We start from the raw sequence: 22,425 nt of genomic DNA on the forward strand, positions 1-22,425 counted from the left end.
ATGCCCTGCTTCCTGCTGTGTGCTGCTACACAGTGGTTGAAGGAAACCTATCTTTTACACTGATGGTTTGTGAATCGGCTGAATCACAGATAGCAATGCACTCCCTGTGTGTACATGAATGACATATAGGTTGTGCTAAAGCATTGTGTAACATAAGCAATTGCCATTTCTTTAAATAAAATAATTATCACCTTTTCAATCCTTCGTTGCATCTCTTTGGTGCTGCTGATCTTCCGCAGCCACTTTGTTTACATACATATACTTCTGTGATGGCTACATGGCTTTCTCATGGCGAGTTTCCAGATTGTGATACCACTGGACCATGTTGGCATATTGTGTATTTAGTAGTGTGTATTTTATAAAAGAAGCCTGGGTGACAATGCAGAAACACAATTAGGAGACAGGGAGAGAGCACTCTAACTATAAAACAGAAAGTGCTGCTACAAGAGTCTTCACAGTAAAATTACTGGGTATTATTTTAACAAAAGCTAAATATTAAAATTACTTCTAAAATTACGTTGACATGTTAAAAGCTTATGAGAGTTTAGTTAGGGGGTTCATCTAAACTTGAATCATTTAGGTAGAGTAACTGTAGTAGCCAATTCAACTTGTCTGTAATTTACAAACCTCTGTTTAATAAAATACAGAGAAATCAATAGAAGCTTATCAAAATTTTAAAGTCTCATCCAAAATTATTTTTAATTTAAAGATTGCAATGAGATCAGTTAGTCCAGAGGTAGGCAACCTTCGAGCTATGGAGATCTACTTGAATCACACTGATGAAGTCAAAGATCACCGGGCATAGTGCCCCCCCCCCCAAAAAAGACAGACGACCCCCTTTTTTTTTTTTACAAAAATGAGTAGTACGAAAGAGTGCAGGATTTAGGAGTGCATTATGCAGAGAATGCAGGGATCAGGAGTGGGCTGCGCTCAAAATGCAGGGTTCAGGAGTGCATTGCGCTCAGAATCCAGGGTTCGGGGGGTGGGGGGTGTAGGGTGATGTGAAGTGTGGTAGAGGACACTGCTATGGAGGGGCAGAGGACACTGCTCATAGCAGTGTCCTCTGCCCCTGCACACACACACACTGGTGTCTTCTGCCCCCCCACCTGTTTCCACTGGGAGGCAGCACAGTTCTGGACAGAGGGGTGGAGCTGGCAGAGTGACTTTTTCATATTAGAAAGCTGGTGATTGGTTGCTTAGGACCACCCTTTGTCCTAGCAACCAATCACCTGTGCTAGTCCTCCTCCCACCCTCTGCCCTGAGCTGTGCTTCCTCCTGGTCTCGACTGATTACAGCAACGGAGGAGGCTGGGGGCAGGAGGGACAGAGAAGGAGCAGGACACAGAAGGCACGGTGGAGCCATGCAGGAGGCTTGAGACTGGGAGGGAGAAAGGACCGGCGCATAGAAGGCAGGGGTCGGCGGCGCAGGAACCTGTTCGCAATCTACCTGTCACCTGCCTGCGGATGACAGGTGGACCACGATAGATGGGTTGCCGACCCACGAATTAGACAGTATGCCAGGCTTGGAGCGTTGGCAGGGACTTCCTCTTTCGTCTTTGCGCACGGTTTTGTTTCCAGGCTTTTACTGTCTTGACTAAATTTTGCAATATTTTCATTTCTAGGGGTTGATGAAGAAATTCATCCGTTGTTCAACGCGCATAACAGTTGGGACTATCAAAAAGTTTTTAAGTTTAAAACTAAAACTACCAAGTACTTATGAGGTAAGAGCAGAGCTGAGAATTGGTAATATATACATTTAAAGTAACAATGGTATATACATGATTTACTCCTTCGGTTTTAGGCACATTGGGCACTTAGGCATGGGGCTCTAGCTTATAACTGTGGGAGGAGAGCACCAGTGCACCATCCAGTCCCACTGCAGGCAGCCAGTCAAACTCTGAGAGGCTGACAGCTGCTGCGGCTGGATGGTGCACCTAGAAATTTGCATTCCGGGCATTTGGTCTCCGGGTGCATACTGCTCTGAAGGTAAGTACCACTAGGTGCACTGTCCAGCTACAGCATATGTTAGCCTCTTATAAAGTTTGACAGGCTGCATACAGTACCAGAGCCTGATATACTGGGGCTAAATTCCTAGTGATCATGTGGTCTTAATGTGTCATATTAAAGTTTTTGAAATTAATCTCTTTACTGGACAGACATATCTAGATGAGAGTGTGGTCTGTAACAAATGTTGCTGCCATTTTTTTGTTGCAAGTTAAATATTTAAGAAAATTACCATTTCTTTTCCGTTCATTGAAGAACATAGCAGCTCTTCATGACAGATGGGTTTTATGTCATCACCTGCAAGAGAAGGATGCTAGGTGCAACTAAAAGTATGCCAAAGGCCAGCCCCCTGCTGGGGGCCAAACGCCCCATCTGCATCATACAGCTCAGTTTTTGCCCAGCGCTCAGGAGTGGGGACTTACACATTTTTTTTGGGGGGGGGGTTCTTACATTTTTTTTTCTAGTAGATTAATTTTTGTTCCAGCAGATGGATTATTGTCTTCAATTGCAGTGCTGGGTGACAGGCTGGATACATATAGATTCAGGTAGTCTCCACAGCACAGCCATCAAGTGCATGCAGTTCTCCACTCCTGGGAGATGGCTGTGAAAGAATTACAGTGTGTATTTGCTGCTGTAATTGTGTGCCTGACACTTACTGGGGGGACTGCCTAGAGAGAGTGGGGGGCACTCTGCAGGCACAGTATGATTTTTACTCATTTGTACCTAAGTGCTACATGTTTAGTGGCTCTTAGCTGCAGAGAACCTGCTCCGAGAACTGTGCAGCCTTCAGCGGAATCATTGATGATTTTTACTGCACAGAGCTGTGCCAGAGGGATCTGGAGGGTATTTATGAATATCCCATGCTGTATTCCCACTGGTCTAGCTGCTGAGGGGGGGGGGGGGGGGGGGCATCTTATTAAGTTGCATTCAGCAGTGTCCATGCTGTGGTCTCCCCAGCCAGATCGCTAACTTCTGAGCTGCATCTTCTAATCTACAGACTCTTCATGCTCACACGCCTCTGCTAGAATAGCGTGCAGCCACTGCCTTTTGAACTCTTACCGCAGGGGCTGTTACCAGAGGGGTGATTCTGTAGCCCTGTTGGGGGGGACTCCTAATTTGCAACAAATGGCAGCTATGACCAAATCGCGGTGGGCAGGTCATAAGGTGACAGGGCCAGTGTTAGGGAGTAAGCCACTTTTTGTGCTTCCTACAGGGCAACTGGTATGTTATCCTTGGTGTTACTGCTCTTTTTTAGCTTGCAGGAGGCCTCTGCTCCCTCCTCGGAAACAAGTCAAGCGGCGTCCGGGGTCCTCTGGGCCCCCTTCAACTTTTGAATTGTCTTCTAGGACTATGGAAGGGTTTGTTCCATGCATGCAAAGGGCTCTACTGCGTAAATATACTGTGTGTAAATTTAATTGGCTATGGGGGTACCTCATCCATATGAAAATTTGTTTTGATGATTAGGCAAATTGAGCAGACTTTACCGGTACCAGAGAACAACAAACGCTACCTAATAATACTAAATCTCTTTATTACAAAAAGTTAAAAAATAATGTTTACACATTCTGAATAAAAACAAGATCATAAAGCTCTGGTCAATTTGACCACTTGATTGATATCATAACGGATCTCTGTTGCCATTAGGTCAAGAGGTCGACGCGTTTCACTTTTATACTTCCACAGGACCTTATTTCCTTGACTATAGGCAGAGATCCTGTTCAAAAAAGAAAGAGAAAGGGAAACATCACATTTTAATCAGATGAAAAATGCAACATATAATTTTGCAAGTACAATCCCCATATAGATATACATAGAGATAAAATGTGCATAATGGGCCACTTACATATAGAGAGGAGCCCTCAAGAGAGTGGCATGCCAGATGTCATCTGGGAGCAGCCCAACACACAATGTCCTCTAGAGGCAAATCAACAATAGAAACAAAGGAAGAGAAAAAGAAATTGACCAGATGGTTCCAATCTGAAAAATAATAATAGACATGAGGTTGTTAGGCAGCCATAGAAGATGCAGAGGGCGCTAGCTTATAAAGATAGCTGCAGCGGTATAATACTTACTGGGCACTGAATTCCAGACGATTGAAAGGAAGGGAAAGAGTCAACCAACCACTCTCAATGTATTTAGTGACTGGTTTTTCAGCATGACCCCTAAGGAATCTAAACACAGTATATAATCCGGTATTCCAAATACTGAGTCCGTCTTCCTAACATTCCCACCAACCAAACTAAGGCAAACAAATATACCTCAAAGGTAGTGAAATGATGATCAGTGGTAGTACTGGATTCAGAAACTTGGTGTCCCCTTAGCAAAGTATTAAGGTGAATGGAATCTAAACGTAATATAGAAATGATAGTATATCATCAGATAATTCTAGTTGCTCAGCAATCATGCAAGTTCAAATGGGGAAACAATCCCATTTATAAAGAATGACAACAGACTGCACACTTACCAGCCAACTAATATCCAGGAATCTATATAGAGTTGGATACACAATATGGCAGACACCCCCTCTTCACATTAAATTCCTACTGCTCAGCCAAAGAATCTACAAGACATATGCATGTAAGTATATCCAGTAGACTACAATGGAATCCTCACAAGCAATGTTCAAGGTATCCATGTTAAAGCCAGATGTCACTAGCACTCACCTCCATCAACTCCCACTAGACAACCTAGCAGCATCCATTGTTGCTCACATCCCCAAACTGGTGTTAATAAAGGCTAGTTTTAGCACCAAAAACAGCCACTTAGTTATTAGTATCAGCTGTAGTGGGGAGACAATCACTGACTTTACAGTGTCCCAGTACAACCGTATGGTCCCACGCATGCGCCGTATATCGCTCTCTGTCTAAATCAAACCGAAAGTACACACATGCGCCGTAGAGCGACCACAAATCTTTTAATCACGTACAGCAAAACAAAGGCTGTCAAATCAACACTGGCTAATATAAAATAGACCTCCTTAGACAGAGCCACATCTCCCCTATATACCTATCATCTAGGATGGAAAAGGACCTGGGGGTCCTAGTAGATGATGGCTTGCAATGCCAAGCTGCTGCTAACAAAGCAAACAGAATATTGGCATGCATTAAAAAGGGGATCAACTCCAGAGATAAAAATGATAATTCTCCCACTCTAAAAGACTCTGGTCTGGCCTCACCTGGAGTATGCTGTCCAGTTCTGGGCACCAGTCCACAGGAAGGATGTACTGAAAATGGAGCGAGTACAAAGAAGGGCAACAAAGCTAATAAAGGGTCTGGAGGATATTAGTTATGAAGAAAGGTTGCAAACACTGAACTTATTCTCTCTGGAGAAGAGACGCTTGAGAGGGGCTATTATTTCAATTTACAAATACCGTACTGGTGACCCCACAATAGGGATAAAACCTTTTTGCGGAAGGGGGTTTAACAAGATACGTGGCCACTCATTAAATAAAGTTAGAAGAAAAGAGGTTCAACCTTAAACTATGTAGAGGGTTCTTTACTGTAAGAGCGGAAAGGATGTGGAATTCCCTTCCATAGGTGGTGGTTTCAGCGGGGAGCATCGATAGTTTAAAAAATCTATTAGATAAGCACTTGAACGACCACAACATACAGGGATATACAATGTAATACATATAATCACACACATAGGTTGTATTTGATGGACTTTGTCTTTGTTTCAACCTCACCTACTATGTAACTATGTAATTGGACTCAGTATTTGGAATACTGGATTATATACTTTGTTTAGATTCCTTAGGAGTCATGCTGAGAAACCAGTCACTAAATACATTGAAAGTTGTTGGTTCACTCTTTCCCTTCCTTTCAATCCTCTGGGATTCAGTGCTCAGTAAGTATTATACCGCTGCAGCTATCTTTATAAGCTAGCACCCTCTACTTCTTCTATGGTTGCCTAACAACCTCATGTCTATTATTATTTTTCAGATTGGAACCATCTGGTCAATTTCTTTTTCTCTTCCTTTGTTTCTATTGTTGATTTGCCTCTAGAGGACATTGTGTGTTGGGCTGCTCCCGGATGACATTTGGCATGCCACTCTCTTGAGGGCTCCTCTCTATATGTAAGTGGCCCCCTATGCACATTTTATCTCTATGTATATTTATATGGGGATTGTACTTACAAAATTATATGCTGCATTTTTCATCTGATTAAAATGTGATGTTTCCCTTTTGTCTTATTTTTTTGAACAGGATCTCTGTCTATAGTCAAGGAAATAAGGTTCGAAGGAAGCATAAAAGCGAAACGCGTCGACCTCTTGACCTAATAGCAACAGAGATCTATTATGATATCAACTAAGTGGTTAAATTGGTCAGAGCTTTATTATCTTGTTTTTATTCAGAATGTGTAAACATTATTTTTTAACTTTTTGTAATAAAGACATTTAGTATTATTACATAGCGTTTGTCCTTCTCTGGTACCGGTAAAGTCTGCGTAAATATACTACCAAGCGCCTCCTATCTCCAGTGTCTTCTTCCTTGGATCTGGGGACCAAGGCTACCTCCCCTCCCCTTTCAGACTGAGAAAGTCTTAACAACAAAACATGTTAAGGAAGTGACGTCAGACACAGGAACCAGAAGTAGCAGGTCCACCGTCTTTGTTTTACCTATATGTGAATTTTACCTTTCTGCTCCTGTAGGTACAGATTTATTTAAATAAGGTGGTTTACTGGTTGCTACACCTAATGAAGCTGCTTTGTTTATAAACTTCCCTGGAGGTATTTCAAAGCTACCTGGGCGACTAATAGATGGGTCCAAGGAGGAGAAAGATTAATACTGAATGCTTGCCTAGACCCTATACTTCAGGGGCGGCCCTTCCATTAAAGGCACACGGACGTCGCCCCCTCTATCACGCCACCCCCCTATATGTAGAATGGATAGATTCATGTATAGCACCCCCTATTCAGGCGTTTGGCCCCTTTTCGGACACCGGGCGCCTGAATTACAGTGGCGGGGTGTTTTTTTTGAAGCACCTAAATAGAGCCATAGGCTCTAATAGGCTTCAGAAAAAGGTGGACTCGGAGCGCAGAGCATTGCGCTCAGAGTCCACCCAGGTGTGTTAGAAAAGCAAATATTCATTTGCTTTTCTAACACTGAACTGCCTCCCTGCCAATCAGGAAGCGCGGGTCTAATACCCGTCACCTGATTGGCAGAAGGCACCAGCGATCCTATTGGATGCCTAGCAGAAGGGAAGAAGAGACGCACTGGAAACATGGAGGAAACAGGAGCCGTCGCCTGACCTGCTGCCGTTCAAAAGCTCGCCACCGTCACCCGCTGCCTGACCCGCCACCAAGATGGGGGAGGTGTCGACCAGACAGTGAGCAGGCGGGGTGGGGGGGGGGTCACAGTAAGGCTGCATTTGTTGGGGCACAGTGGCTACATTTGTTGGGGCACAGTGGCTACATTTGATGGGCACAGTGGCTACATTTGATGGGGCACAGTGGCTGCATTTGATGGGCACAGTGAAACAGAGTATTGGTAACTGTAAGCGCAAACACACAAGTCCATATATAACAGGAGATATAAAGGGCTGAGTCCATAGGGGACAGGCTGGAATAGAGGCCTATTGAAGGAGCAGTGGCTCCGAGCGCGTAGCCTTCTCTCAACCTCCCTGCTAGCCCTCCTCCCTGGACGATCCCTCCCCTGGATACCGAACCCGAAGCGGACGGATGACCTGTGAAGTCATGCATGCTCCACGCCGGCCTCTAGTTTCTTCCTGATGGCCACAGAAGGAGCTCCCGGCTGTAATCCACCTTCTGCAGCCCAGCATTCCTGCAGCATCACCACCACAGGATCAGAGGGAACACCGAGGACCACACACCTATACAGATGAGCTTTTTATATGTTTTTATCCTGTAAGTGTGTTTTTACCTGGTGTCATTAAACATCTTTTGTTAATACTACACTCAGGTGGCACTTCCTTCTCTACCCCTCTCTGATGGGCACAGTGGCTGCATTTGATGGGGCACAGTGGCTGCATTTGATGGGGCACTGTGGCTGCATATGATGGGCATAGTGGCTGCATTTGATGAGCACAGTGGCTGCATTTGATGAGCACAGTGGCTGCATTTGATGGGCACAGTGGCTGCATTTGATGGGGCACAGTGGCTGCGTTTGATGGGGCACAGCGGCTGCGTTTGATGGGGCACAGCGGCTGCGTTTGATGGGGCACAGCGGCTGCGTTTGATGGGGCACAGCGGCTGCGTTTGATGGGGCACAGCGGCTGCGTTTGATGGGGCACAGCGGCTGCGTTTGATGGGGCACAGCGGCTGCGTTTGATGGGGCACAGCGGCTGCGTTTGATGGGGCACAGCGGCTGCGTTTGATGGGGCACAGTGGCTGCATTTGATGGGTTTATTTTTCTGAATTTTTCAGTTCGTTTGCGCCCCCCCAAACTTTTTGAGCACCAGCCGCCACTGCTATGCGATATATGGGTCACTACATTTGCTGAGTCCATTCCTGTGGGAGGGGGACACAGCGGTGGATTTTGATGGTCATGTTATATATGCACTAGTGGTGTTTAAGTGGATTGGGTGCCACACACTTTGATTGTATGTGAGCACAATTCTACACTTTTTGTCTTTGTGGTGTTTGAGAATTTTACACTGTGGTTGTTTTCATTGTTTTTGGCTCACTATTCTCTCTGGAAGGATATATGGGATAAAAGATTTCTTGATGAGGAGAGTGAAAAAGGGGGAGAGTGGCATAATATATGCATTTTTGGTATACTCTAAGCACTGATGGGATTTGGATTTTTGCTTGTCCAGGAGGATAAGTTGACTCCAGCTAATAGGGATTTTTGGTTTAGTGTGCATTATTGATAATATTGTTATTATCATTATTATTACTTTTGCTAATTCATTTTACTGCGGGGGGTTTCCTAGGCTCTCAATCATTTTTGGATTGTTCTTTTTGACTTAAGTGCTGGTCTGCAGATCAGAAATCTATGAAGGTACCTTTGCTGGTAGCCACCTTTGCAGTGCATTAACAAAAACAAAAGAGGACGGACTGGCCTAGTGCATTATCTCAAGTAACATTTATTAATAATAATCCTCATAAGATATGCTGTCATTTTTACATTGATTATGAGTATATCTAGCTACTGCTCCATAGCACGGTGGTTCATCAGTAAAAACAAACACAAGAGGGTGCCTCTATCTAGGTATAGCGATTTACTAAAATGAATAAAAGACAATAAAAATGCACTCACTAGTTAAAAGTGGATTAAGGCTTGTCATAAACCCATACAAACCTCCATAGGATCACCGTGAGGCTCACAGTGATCCTATGGAATATGGGGGTCTATACAGGTTTATGACAAGCCTTGATTCACTTTTAACTAGTAAGTGCATTTTTAATGTCTTTTACTCTTTGTAATAAATTGCTATAACTTGATGGAGGCGCCCTCTTGTGTTTGTTTTTTGTATGTGCATTAGGATCTCAAGACCTAATCTGAGAATAGCTGCATCCACTTCATCTGGTGTTCCCTGCCAATCTCATGGCCCTCTTATTTTCCCCCGTTAAAGCGGCGTTCCACCCAAAAATTACCTGGATGTGGTTAGAGCTGTTTCAGTTTATCACTCTTATACATCCTTGGCCCTTGTTCATTATCCAGGATTGGCCTGGAAAAGGGCAGGCTGCTGCATCTGCCCCTATTTCTAGATGTACTTTTCAAACAGCCTAAGCCCTGTCAGGCCAAGATTCTCTGCTCCCTGCCCTGTTACTGCACATTCCACCAACCAAGACCACCCATTGGGAGTCTTTAAATTTGATTGCACCTTGCGTCCTGCTCCTGCAGTTGGCGCCATAAAACTCATCCATCATGACGGTCTGCTCTCTGCTGTGTCCTTCAATGAACTCCGAGAAAAGGATTTTACAGTGAGTACAAAAAACCTTTTTTTTTTTTTTTTTTATTCTTTAGGACAACACTTGGTTATTTGAAAAATATCCTTGCTCTGTTTTAAAATCTTTGCCACTTGTCACTCAGAACTCTGTTTGGATACCTTGTATTACATTTGCACATATACCGGTAGTTTAGAAATTTTGGTTTGCAGGCACTATGCATGTTAAGCACAAATCCAAAGATCTTTCCACGGCAGACACAGGCATAGCAATTTTCATTAGGGATGGGGCTAATTTATGGGCCCACAAAAAAAAATTCTCTTGCAATCTTTGTAGTTGGCCATCTCTATAAACATAATGACACAATCTGAGCAACAAATTATAGAATTGAAAATGGCTGTATATCAGAAACAATATTTTCTTATATAAGCAGATGAATTATTTTATAGATAAATATTTTGGCAGAAACCTTTATTAGGTCTGAACAGTGTTTCATACAGAGGACAACGCAATTAGACAAATCTCTTGTGTATGGTGGGTGGCAGTCAGATTTAAAACCGTTGTATGATCTGTATCCTGTTGAAAAATAAAAGAAAAGGGGAAGTAATGGAGTTAAAGAAATCAAAGTGTCCCCGCTGCCTGTATTATTTATTTTGAAGCTTAATGGAACAGGAGATGCCTTTACCATGCAAGTCCAGCCAAAAATGTTTTGTTTAGTTTTGGATATAGTTGGAAAGTAGGAACCTCTGTCAGGTTGTCCAGGGCTCCATTCAATTTTACTGCACAACAGCTGGAAGGCTGCTAGTTTGAGACCCCTGGTCTAAGACTATTAGTCTTCCTTTGCTGTACTTTTTTTTCTTTCTGTGTCGCTGTTGCAGATTGTTCCTCACTTCCTATCTCTAATCGGGCCCTGGATAGCAGTAATACCTTATAGGAGTTTTGAATCCTTCCACACTGTATCCAAAACTAAGAAAAAGTGTGGCCTGGTCTTTAATTTGATCTTTTCATGGTACACAATAAAACCTCAGATTTAAAATAACACAGTTATACATTTTTATGTATACGCTGGAAACATTTGGGTGATTGTAACTGCTTTTCCACAGACTGCATCCATATATGCAGCCTCATGGAAGTAGGTCTTTATCCGTGGGGCCGCATACTGTATATGCTTGATGGTTTGATCAGATGCTTGTGAAGGCAGAAGAGAGATATGGGGTCTAATAGACCTCTCCTCTCTCAGTAAGGAGTACATGTCATGTCACTGCCCATGCCATCATAAGGGGTGTTGTCCATCCCTTGTGATAGCATTAAAGCTGATCCAAACAAATAAAGAGACTGTTAAAAAAAAAAAAAAAAAGTTAATAAAAAAATAATGAAAAAAAATATACAAATGCAAATGTAGGTCCCACACGCATATGTAAACAGTGATCACACCACACATGTGAGGTGTCACCACAAATGTTACAACAAAAGCAATAATTCTAGTTCCGGACCTCCTGTTTAACTTTAAACTGGTAACCTGTTAAGGCTTTTAAAGCATCGCTTATTAATAATTTAAAGTGGTTCTAAAGGCAGAAGGTTTTTTACCTTCATGCATTCATGCAAAAAACCTTTTGGTTGAAGCTCCCCCCCCCAGCCCCCCTTTATACTTACCTGAGCCCCATCTCGATCCAGCAATGTGCATGAGAGCAGCCACTCTCCCTGGTCTCTTTCTCCTCATTGACTCTTACAAGAGCAGGAGCCATTGGCTCCTTCTTCTGTCAATCACAGCAAGTGAGACAATGAGGAGAGAGTGGGGGGTGGGTCCGAGCCACGCTCTGTATGTGAATGGACATTGTCCATTCACAGGAGCGCGGTTCGGGAGCAAGTCCTCTTGCTGCCCCCATAACAAGAGGTTTGCTATTGGGGGTACTCAGCAGCGGGGAGGAGCCAGGACTGCCATCAGGGGATTCAAAAAGAAGAGGATCAGAGCTGCTTTGTTTAAAACCATTGCACAGACCAGGTAAGTATGCCATGTTTGTACATTATCTTTTATATTTTACCAAAAACATGGGTATTTTATTGTTTGTGTGCACTAAAATTAATTAAAGTGCATTTTTCCTGAAAATTAGCATGTTAAAATGGCTGAACAAATATTGTGTGTGACATAAAAAATTGCAACAACCAGTTTTTGGGGGTTTTAAGCAATTTTCTAGCAAAAAAATTCCGATTTTTAACATTTATGTGAGAAATGTTAGAGTTGGCAAGACTTTGAAGTGAATGTTTTTAAATTTAGTGTCAATGTGTTTTAGATTTTACCATTTACCACCAAATAAAAGCCCCATTTGTTCTGAAAAATACATGGTATAATCCACCTGGATACACAAAGTAGTTGCAATGATATACAGTTGTGCTCATAAGTTTACATACCCTGGCAGAATTTATGATTTCTTGCCCATTTTTCAGAGAATATGAATGATGACACAAAACTTTTCTTTCACTCATGGTTAGTGTTTGTCTGAAGCTATTTATTATCAATCAACTTTGTTTACTCTTTTTAAATCATAATGGCAACATAAACTACCCAAATGACCCTGATCAAAAGTTTACATACTCTGGTGATTTTGGCCTGATAACATGCACACAAGTTGACACAAAGGGGTTTGAATGGCAAATAAAGATAGCCATCCTCACCTGTGATCTGTTTTCTTGTAATTCGTGTGTGTGCGTGTATAAAAGATCAATGCGTTTCTGGACTCCAGACAGACCCTTGCATCTTTCATCCAGTGCTGCACTGTTGTTTCTGGATTCTGAGTCATGGGAAAAGCAAAAGAATTGTCAAAGGATCTGCGGGAAAAGGTAGTTGATCTGTATAAAACAGGAAAGGGATATAAAAAGATATCCAATGAATTGAGAATGCCAATCAGCAGTGTTCAAACTCTAATCAAGAAGTGGAAAATGAGGGGTTCTGTTGAAACCAAACCACGGTCAGGTAGACCAACTAAAACTTCAGCCACAAATGCCCGGAAAGTAATTTGGGATGCAAAGAAAAACCCACAAATAACTTCAGGTGAAATACAGGACTCTGTGAAAGCATGTGGTGTGGCTGTTTCAAGATGCACAATAAGGAGGCACTTGGAAGAAAGTTGGGCTGCATGGTCAAGTCGCCAGAAGAAAGCCATTACTACACAAATGCCACAAAGTATCCCACTTACAATACGCCAAACAGCACAGAGACAAGCCTCAAACCATCTGGCACAAAGCCTTTTGGAGTGATGAGACCAAAATTTAGCTTTTTGGCCACAACCATAAATGCTACATTTGGAGAGTAGTCAACAAGGCCTATCATGAAAGGTATGGAGGTGGATCGCTGATGTTTTGGGGATGTGTGAGCTACAAAGTCACAGGAAATTTGGTCAAAATTGATGGCAAAATGAATGCAATATGTTAAAAAAAAAAAAATACTGGAGGAACATTTGCATTCATTAGTCAGGAAGCTGCGCATGGGACGTACTTGTACATTCCAACATGACAATGATCCAAAACACAAGGCCAAGTCGACCTGTCATTGGCTACAGCAGAATAAAGTGAAGGTTCTGGAGTGGCCACCTCATTCTCCTGACCTCAATATCATTGACCCCCTCTGGGGAGATCTCAAATGTACAGTTCGTACAAGACAGCCTAGGAATTTACAGGAACTGGGGGCTTTTTGCCAAGAGGAATGGACAGCTTTACCATCTGAGGAGATAGAGCCTCATCCACAAATACCACAAAAGACTTCAAGCTGTCATTGATGTTAAAGGGGGCAATACACCGTATTAAAAACTGGGGTATGTAAACTTTTGATCAGGGTAATTTGGGTAGTTTCTGTTGCCATTATGATTTAAAAATAGTAAACACAGTTGATTGATAATAAATGGCTTCAGCCAAACTCTAACCAAGAGTGAAAGAAAAGTTTTGTGTTTATATTCTCTGAAAAATGGATTGAAATTGGATTGGCACAGGATTGAAATTGTCAGTTTAAGCCCTAAGGCAACACAGACATGATCCTTAAAGTACTAAAGGCAGCATGCTCATTTTAATGAACCCTTATACAAACACCTCAAAGTTACACACAATAATAAATATAACAAATTCAATTATAATTTTCCTAACATATAGATGCAATTGGGGTCTCTAATAACCCCCCAACCATTACTCCTCTGCTTGATAATGCTAGTGATGGTGGGAGGAGTTCAGCAGAACTAGCACGTCATTTCCTTTCACTGTGCTAGCTTCTGCATCTTCCACAAGGAACTACAGTTCCCATGACTCCTTAAGCCTTGTATCATGACCAGTCTATTTTACATAACACGCCCATCCCAATCATTAGCTGGGTGTGTGTTATGTAAAACAGAGTCAGCAGGATCCGAGGTATGTGACTGTCAAGAGCCAAGCAGACAGGAACAGGCTCTATAGAGATAAGTGGGAGTGGGTGGAGATTAGGCGGGACATAGGTGGGAGTGGGTGGGGCATTGCGGGTCTATAGTGAGGGGGAGTGGGCGAAGCCTTGGCAGGATTTCTCTGATGATTGAGGTGCCAGCAGAGTTAATTTTAGTCTTAGGACTAAAATGGCATTTTGGTTTTAGTCCCATTTTAGTCTTCTGCAATTGTTTTAGTTTTAGTCGTATTTAGTCGACTAAATCTCCAGTACATTTTAGTCGACTAAAATCTCCAGTACATTTCAGTAATTGGAATTTAGTTTTAGTCATAGTCTTTTGACTAAAATGGCTTTTAGTTTTAGTCGCATTTTAGTCATCTCAATTGTTTTAATTTTAATTGTATTTTAGTTGACTAAAATAGTATTCATTTAGTCGACTAAAATGTTTTAGTCGACTAAATTAACACTGGATACCAGGACTTTTCATGGATGAAAAAGCAGCTCCCCCAGTGATGTCATGACGGCACGGCATAACGCAAAAGGGGACAACGGAGGCATTTAGAGAAAGAGGAAGCAACGTTGTATCTTAATTAGAAGAAATGAACATGAGAGCTTTCAGCTTCAGGGGGTAAAGGTAGATATGTGAATATCCTTACTGTAATTTGAAAAACAACCAGTGAGATAATTAACAGATTTGCAAAGATTTACATCACATATTGATTTTAATTTTTTTTTTCATTTTGACTATAGTTCTACTTTAATCTTATTGCATAATTTTATTTTTCAGCTGGATGTTCTATGCAATGGTGAGATTATGGGAAAGGACCATACAATGGAGTTCATATACATGACAAGATGGCGGCTGGGGGGTGAAAATGTAATTACGTTCATACTTTTTAAAATCTTTGTTACTTTTCCAACTGGTGATCCTGCCAGTAATGTTGGCCATAGATGGCTGAATCAGCTGACTTTCGATCCATTTTTGGCTGTACCTGGTCAATAGAAGATAGTCGTTCGATCCGCTTCTGTCAGATGGATTCCTTGGATAATTTTTCTCGATCAGTTGCTGACCAGTGTATTCTGACAGTATAGAGTCTCGCTGTTGCAATACAATGTCCCAGTAGGAAGGATTGCTCTATCCACCTCGATTATGTGGATGGAGGAATCCCTTAATTTTGTGGCTGAATGAAAGAGTCATCTATGGCCAACTTTACACACTTCTGTCTTCTCCATAACATACGGGGGATGTGTTTTGTATTCCTCATTCCTGAGAACAATTAAAAAAAACTGATAAAAGTGAGCATGGGGAAAGTGTGCAGGAATGAATTGGCTTGCAAGATTTTTGGCAGGATTGAAGTGCTTCTAAACTCTGAAGGTGTGTGTTTTTTATTTTTTTTTTTCATCTTAACCCCCTGCTGACCCGCTTACAGTAGATCTACAGCAGCATAGCCAAGCACAACAAGGTATCCATACGCTGCGGTGTGCTTCCTGGTTTGGCATGTGTCCCCCCTGCTGACCCATGCTGTGATTGGACACAGCACGAGTTTGTCAGCAGATTTCAGCTAATGATTTTGGTTGAAACCTGCTGATTGGCTGTGGCCAATCACAGCACAGAGTTCTGTTCAACTTTTATTTTAGGGAGAAAAAGCAGACAGATCTGTTGGTAAAAGCAGCACACGTTACACTTGTCAGGCACACAGTTAACCCCTTGATTGCACCTTGATGTTAACCCCTGCCCAGAAGAGTGCCATTAGTACAGTATTATCACTGATCACTGTATTAAGTGTGACTAGCGACATCAGTTTCAGTCAGTAAGTGTCCCTCCCAGCAAGTGTTAGTTAGCTTTAGATTGCCCACCACACTATAACAGTCACACTATAAGTCGCTGATCACCACCATTCCCAGTATAGTGTCTATACGGATCAGTATCAATCAGAACTATGCTAGTGTCCCTAATAATATAGTGTCCCCAAAAACGCAGGTCATGTAGCAGAATATATTTTGGCCTAAAACTTTTTTGTTGTTATTGGATATGTTTTTTTAACATAAAGTGGAAAATGTTTTTTTTTTTTTTTTCAAAATGTTCGGTCTTTTTTCATTCATATAATAAAATTTTTTTTTTTTAAAAACCCAGTGGTGATCAAATACCACCAAAAGAAATCTCTATTTGAGTAAATTTCTTTTTTTTTTAATTACATTTGCATACAGTGTTGCATGACAGCACTGTTGCCGGTGAAAGTAGCACAGTGCTGAAAAAAAAAACCTTACCAGCGTTAAGGTAAAAAAACTTTCTGCTACTTACCCCCCCAGCACTTTACCTGAGTCTGGCTGAATATCTAGTATTGCAATATTTTAGTAAGCCTAACAAATCTTGGTTTGTGGAAAATAGAACTAATTATCAGTGTTATTGTATTTTCATGCAATGTGTTCTCTTTTGTTTATTGTAGTCTTATCCAATGGTATTGCAATATCGACCGAGAATTGACTTTGGTTAATTGGTCAGAACACACTGAGAAAAAAACTCTGCACTGTGTTTACTCATCGACAGATTGCACAATGAATGGATGTGCCTAATTACATGGACTAAAAGGACACCATCTATTTTCAGCATGCAAATATGGATGTGGTCACTTTCTCTCCAGTTTGCCAGTAGTTTCTTCCTAGTTTATTGTTCAGAAATGAAGTGCCAGTCTGCTCCACAGCCTCTGACTTCTAGGTGCACTACCAACATGCTGCAAACCCCAGAGTGTCAAAGTGGCTGTATTACTGTTCTGCTGTGTTATCGCTTTACAGCAGTGTATTTGTTCATTACATGTACTTTTTGGTAAAATAGTATCTGGTCTGCACTGTATAGGTTATCCTTGCAAACATTTAACTGACAAAGTAACAAACACTTGCATTAGGAAGCCAACATTTATTTGTGCTGAATGTCCAAAAGACTGTTATATTATTGGATGTGATTTTTCAGCTGCTTAGATGCTGCCGCCTCCTGCTTTTTTTCTCTCTAGGTGTTTTCAATTTTAAAAATGGCAAAAAGTACTTGCTGGTCAATATTGTCTCCAACTCCATTCAGGTAAAATGCTTAAAGCAGTATTAAACCCAAAAGCAAACATGTATTCTATTGCAGCTTACCAATTCTTAGATTCTTTTTTTTAGTTTTTTTTCACTTGGCGATCTGGCCTGTACATCTGCTGTTTTTTTCATCAGAGCAGGCTGTCCTGCAGATGTAGCAGTTATAGGGTTGAAATAAATCATTTAACACTGACAGGTATGCTTATAAACCTTTATCCCAAAGGGAAAAAAACGTTGCTGTAACTGCTTAAAATGTGTTAGCTGGAGTTTGGCTTCAATTTGTTAGTGTAACTTATATTACCCTACCCGCAGGTTAAAAATGCTGCTGTCCAAAGGTGTCTGAAGGCTTGCTCCTTCATCCAGAGTGGGGACACTCAAATACAGGAGGTATGTTACTGGGCAGATCACCAGGTGACAATAGAGGGGGAAAATCCTTTAAAAAAAGGAATGCAGCCACCACATCCAAGGATTATTAAACTGCAATATATTACATTTTTGGTTTGGGGCTTAATACTGCTTTAAACTGAGATTTGTCAGGAAACCCAGAGTAACTCCAAAGACTACTGTCTGTTTCAGATCATTGATATTCTGAACTGTGGACAGCAGCATCATCATGTCTGTGACACAAGAGATATGTGTCCATTCTGCAGAACTGTAATTTCCAAACTGCCTGGTGCTTGCAGTGGTTCAAAATAAGATCACTGCAAGTGTCACTAAACGTTACCAGTTTTGCCAAATAATAGATACAGTTCACAGACTGCGTGTTCTGTTGATGTGTTCATAGTGAAGACATTACAGCCAGTGTGTTTTTCTAAGGCATGTCAGATGGGTGGCTTCTGGGCTGCATGAAGCCCTCTTGCTACTGCTTTGTGGCCCTCAATGATTGAAGAATTTAAATCCAAACTCCAGAAAAATAAAAAATAAACACCCTTGCAGTGGGCCTTTACCCACCTTCCCCCAGTCCAAGGGTTTTTGTTCATGATGTCTTTGGGAGACAAATGAAGAAGCTGTCTCACTTATTTGAGTCCTCACTCTGTTGCTTTCCTCCTCTTCCTAAAGCTCTGGTCTGTGGTTGGAGCACCAGTGTCATCACACTCCATACAGAGACATTAAAGTTGAAGTAAAGTCCACTTTTTAAGTTGTACCTTCAGGTAAGCCTATAATAAAGTATACCTGTAGGTACAGTGAATGTCTCCTGTACTTGCACTATTTAGGAGTTATTCACAGGTAATGCAGCCAGTGACATCACCGGCACATGCGCTCTGAAGGGATGGCATACCATGCCGTACCTTCAGGGCTCTGGACTGGGGAATCCACGCGGAATTGACATCATCGCGTCCCCGGCCATTCATGCAGCCAGAGCCTGGGAACCCGGAAGGAAGACCGGTGCAGATGGGAGTGCCAGGGAGCCGTGACAGCGATGCGCAGGCAAGTCTGTCATAATGTGCTAGTATGTGGTGCATATTAGTACATTAAAACTCAAACCTGCAGGGGGCCCGATTTTTATTTTATTTTTGTGACGGTTTACTACTACCCTGTATGGTACACTGAGGAAATTCAAGTGCAACCAGTTGCAGCTTAGAGAGCAGCTACAGGGGACTGATTACAGCACAAGAATGAGGAGTAGGGTAAGTATTTACTCCTTAATTCTTTTCCCCTAGACCAAACAAACATTTGTGGAGGTGGGGTTCCACTGTAAGGGTATATTTTATTTTTTTCCAGGAGTTGGGCTTTAAGATTGAATGAGGATCAAGCTGTGCCCTGGCTGATAAAAGCTGCTCTTCAATATTTTGCAACTCTGTAATTCCAGAAATGTTTTAGTGCCCCTTTTCTTTGGCAACCAATTTTGAGATTGTACCCAAGTGCTACAATTTTTGTTTTCTGGAATACAATGAGCATGGCCCTCAGCAGACAAAATGTGGCCACCTGACTTTTATTTCCACACAATGTGACCCTTAGTTGCATTTGGAGTTTGCCTGGTGTACGTGACCTTACTAAAAGGGAAAACCGTCCAATTTCCTGAACTTCTTGGAATAAGCAGTTTTCTATTGATAGGAGTTGATAAGGTGCCTGCATGTGCAGTACAATCGTTTTGGGCTTGGCAACTTCAATGCAGTACTTTTGGGTAAAATCATTTTAGCACAAAGTACTTTGAGAGGAGAATATTTTTTGTTACACTTGAAAATTTATTAGAAAAGCAAATGCAAACTAATTCTACTCAATTCCAGTCCTAGTATTTATACAGGAATTTGGTGGTAATGGCAATAGAATGATTACAGAAGTTCTAAACCTTCTCCAGAACTATATATTAAAAAAAAAAGTTTGCACACACTTGGAGATGGTCTAGAACCTCTGTTAGCTTAAAATTGCTGCCTGTGGTTTTGTTGGGGAGATTTACTTTTTTTCTTGTCATAGTAATAACTGTCTCTGTGAGGGGAAATGAGCTCAAATCTATAAGAACCTGACAAAGGTTCTAACCCTGCACCACAAGTAAGTGTTTTTAATCTGTTTAATTCTATCTGTGTCCCTTTTGGAAAGATTTTGCTTTGCTTCCCATTTCAGCGACTGTCATTGCTCGGACAAGAAGTGAGAGAAAATATGCATAATGGGGACACACCAACAAAATCCTGGCCCTTCCTTGTTATTAGAAGAAAAACAGTTTTTGAGTTACTCTTTAAGGGCCAATTCACACCAGTCTAGTCCGCTGTGTTGCATTAACTGCATGCATAATAATGTGCTTCGCGATGGGGCAGCCTATTAAAAAGCAGGTATGTTGAGTTGTGTAGGGGTCCAAGTCACAATAAATAGCACTGCAGCACACCAAAGCACGTGACTGTGTGTTGTCATAACCAGTGCATTATTGTAGTGCACTGGTGTGAATCTTCAGTGTTCTCACTGAACTACACAGAACATATCCTGTAATGCTGGGTATACACTGAGTTTTTTCCTTCAAGTAGTCAGTTGAGCAAAAATAACAACCTCACAGATTCTTGCCTCCACACAAGTGATGCAGATGCAGGGATCCCCCCTTCTGTGCTATTGTATTCTGACAGGAGGGAACTCCACCCCTCCCCCTTTCAGTCAGAATACATTGATCAGTGCCGGGACAAGGTCACCCAGCGCCCAGGGCAAAGGCGCCAAACTGTGCGCCCCCCTTTCATTATGTGCAAGCTTAGGAGGTGCTACCCCAGCAGTCATCCGCTTGTCAAAATGCCTTGTACCAGAATAAGCTCACTGGTGCCCCCATCTATACAGTAAACTGCTGCGCTCAGGGCATCCGCCCCTCCTGCCCACCCCTTGTCCCGGACTTGATTAGCGCTGCAGCAGCTGATCGATTGCTGGTTTTCCAGCAGGATCATTCGTCAGAAGCCAGTCTAATGACCACCTTCTGTTGAATGGACAGGGTTATACACAGATCTAAATTCAGCCGGTTCCTGCTGAACCGTCATGATTCCAATACGTGTATACCCAGATTAGGGCTTTTGCTACTCAGCAATTGTAGTTGAAGAAAAGAACTGGTCTGAATAAATATGTTCTTATTTGCACTGATATGAAGGTAAAAATATACAGTATCTCCGTATCTGAAATTTATATACACACAGTATACAGTGTGTATGTATATATGCATGTATGCGCATATATATATATATATATATATATATATATATATATATATATATATATATATATATATATATCCACCACCCACAATATCGCAGTGCGTTTCTATTATTTTTTGCCAAATGTTTAATACTCATTAGTCTTCCATTTTGTTTTCAGATAATTTATTGGACAATACAGATAGAATGCAAATAATTTAAGCTGCATGTAAAATTTATTTGGGCGATTTGTGAGTTTGTTATACGAGGTCTATAATGTTTCTTTTACCTTAATAATGTATAGCATAAGTATTTTATTTATGCATTTACAGTTTTTTTTTTATTACTTTGTCTCCATCATTTTTATGTTAACATTTTAAAAGGGTAGACTGGTAGCACTTAATAGTATTGTTCTAGAAAAATGTGTGCCTCATTATAGAATTATACAGTATATGATACAATATATTGTTTATATAAGAAATCTATAGTAATGTGTACAGTATATGCACTGTGACTAGTTAGGAAGAATATGGTTATTAATACTTGTTTATTGATGTGGATATATTTTCTTACCTATGTTTCTTTGAACAGAAAACAAAATTAGAACATGCTGACAAATATAATTCAATAAACGTTAAAACGTTTAAGATGCCTTTACATTAAAATAAAATAAAAAAATAACCAAAATTAATGTATAACTACAGAGGATGATCTCTAATAACTATATACATAGTAAAATGACCAAATTCCTTGCACTACCGTATTTGAAGAAGGGACTTGATGTCAAGAAGTATATTTTTATAAGTTATTTTCAGTTTAAATCTATTTTGTACCTGTTGAAGAGTAAGTGAGCTTCTTGCATTGTGCTGGTTCCTTTTAAATCTAAAATTTTTTAACAATGCTGAAGGTGAAATGCGTTTTTTACGAAAAGTGGCTCGTTTTTGTAAATAAATAGTCAAGAGTTTAACATGTAACAAAAAAGTTTACTCTAATTTTAAAACTGGATTGTTGGTGTATTTTTTTCCATTCCTTGAAAGGGAAGCCAAATTACCATTATAAAAAGACTGATCACTAAAGGTTGAACGTGTTCTATACTCCCTTTTTGTGGGGAATTATGTCATTTTCTGAGCAATATTTTCCTTCATCTTCATCTCAAACTGTTGTTTCCATTTCTTGCCTGTCAAATTAGTATTTGTATTGGTAAAGAAAGAAGAATGTGTTCTCACTTCTGTTTTCATCAATAAAAAGCTTCCTGGTGTACCACTTCTATATCAACCAATCTCTTTGCTGTTCATTCACTCTGTATGCGTTTAGTTTTCAACAGGTTTTTCCAATGAATGGTCTCTAGCAGGGGGCGGGTTAGTTATCGCCCACATCCACCCTGACTGATCAGCACATTTGTAATGGTTCCAGACTGGCTGTAGCCATTCACCATTCTTAGAAAGATGCTAAAAACAGCTTTCTGACCATCAATGGAAATAATTGGTTATTAAAGTGGAA

The 22,425-nt window shown here is 41.2% G+C and overlaps 1 protein-coding gene across 3 annotated transcripts in view; it reads left to right on the forward strand.

Annotated features, from left to right (window-relative positions):
• PCGF5 (polycomb group ring finger 5) overlaps nt 1-22,200 on the forward strand; it is a 109,094-nt gene extending 86,894 nt beyond the window's left edge. For 2 of the 3 annotated variants that reach the window (XM_073596406.1, XM_073596407.1), the window contains 3 exons: nt 1,622-1,720; nt 15,042-15,131; nt 16,702-22,200. In XM_073596406.1, the coding sequence (XP_073452507.1) occupies nt 1,622-1,720; nt 15,042-15,131; nt 16,702-16,749 (237 nt within the window). In that variant the 3' untranslated portion in view covers nt 16,750-22,200. Of the gene's footprint in view, nt 1-1,621; nt 1,721-5,944; nt 6,079-6,208; nt 6,412-15,041; nt 15,132-16,701 lie in introns of those variants that run through there. The other variant, XR_012235677.1, reaches the window with a different exon arrangement.
• Nucleotides 22,201-22,425: the final 225 nt, after the last annotated feature.

This window comes from Aquarana catesbeiana, linkage group LG08 (assembly GCF_042186555.1).
Source record: "Aquarana catesbeiana isolate 2022-GZ linkage group LG08, ASM4218655v1, whole genome shotgun sequence".
NCBI classification, from domain to species: Eukaryota; Metazoa; Chordata; class Amphibia; order Anura; family Ranidae; genus Aquarana; species Aquarana catesbeiana.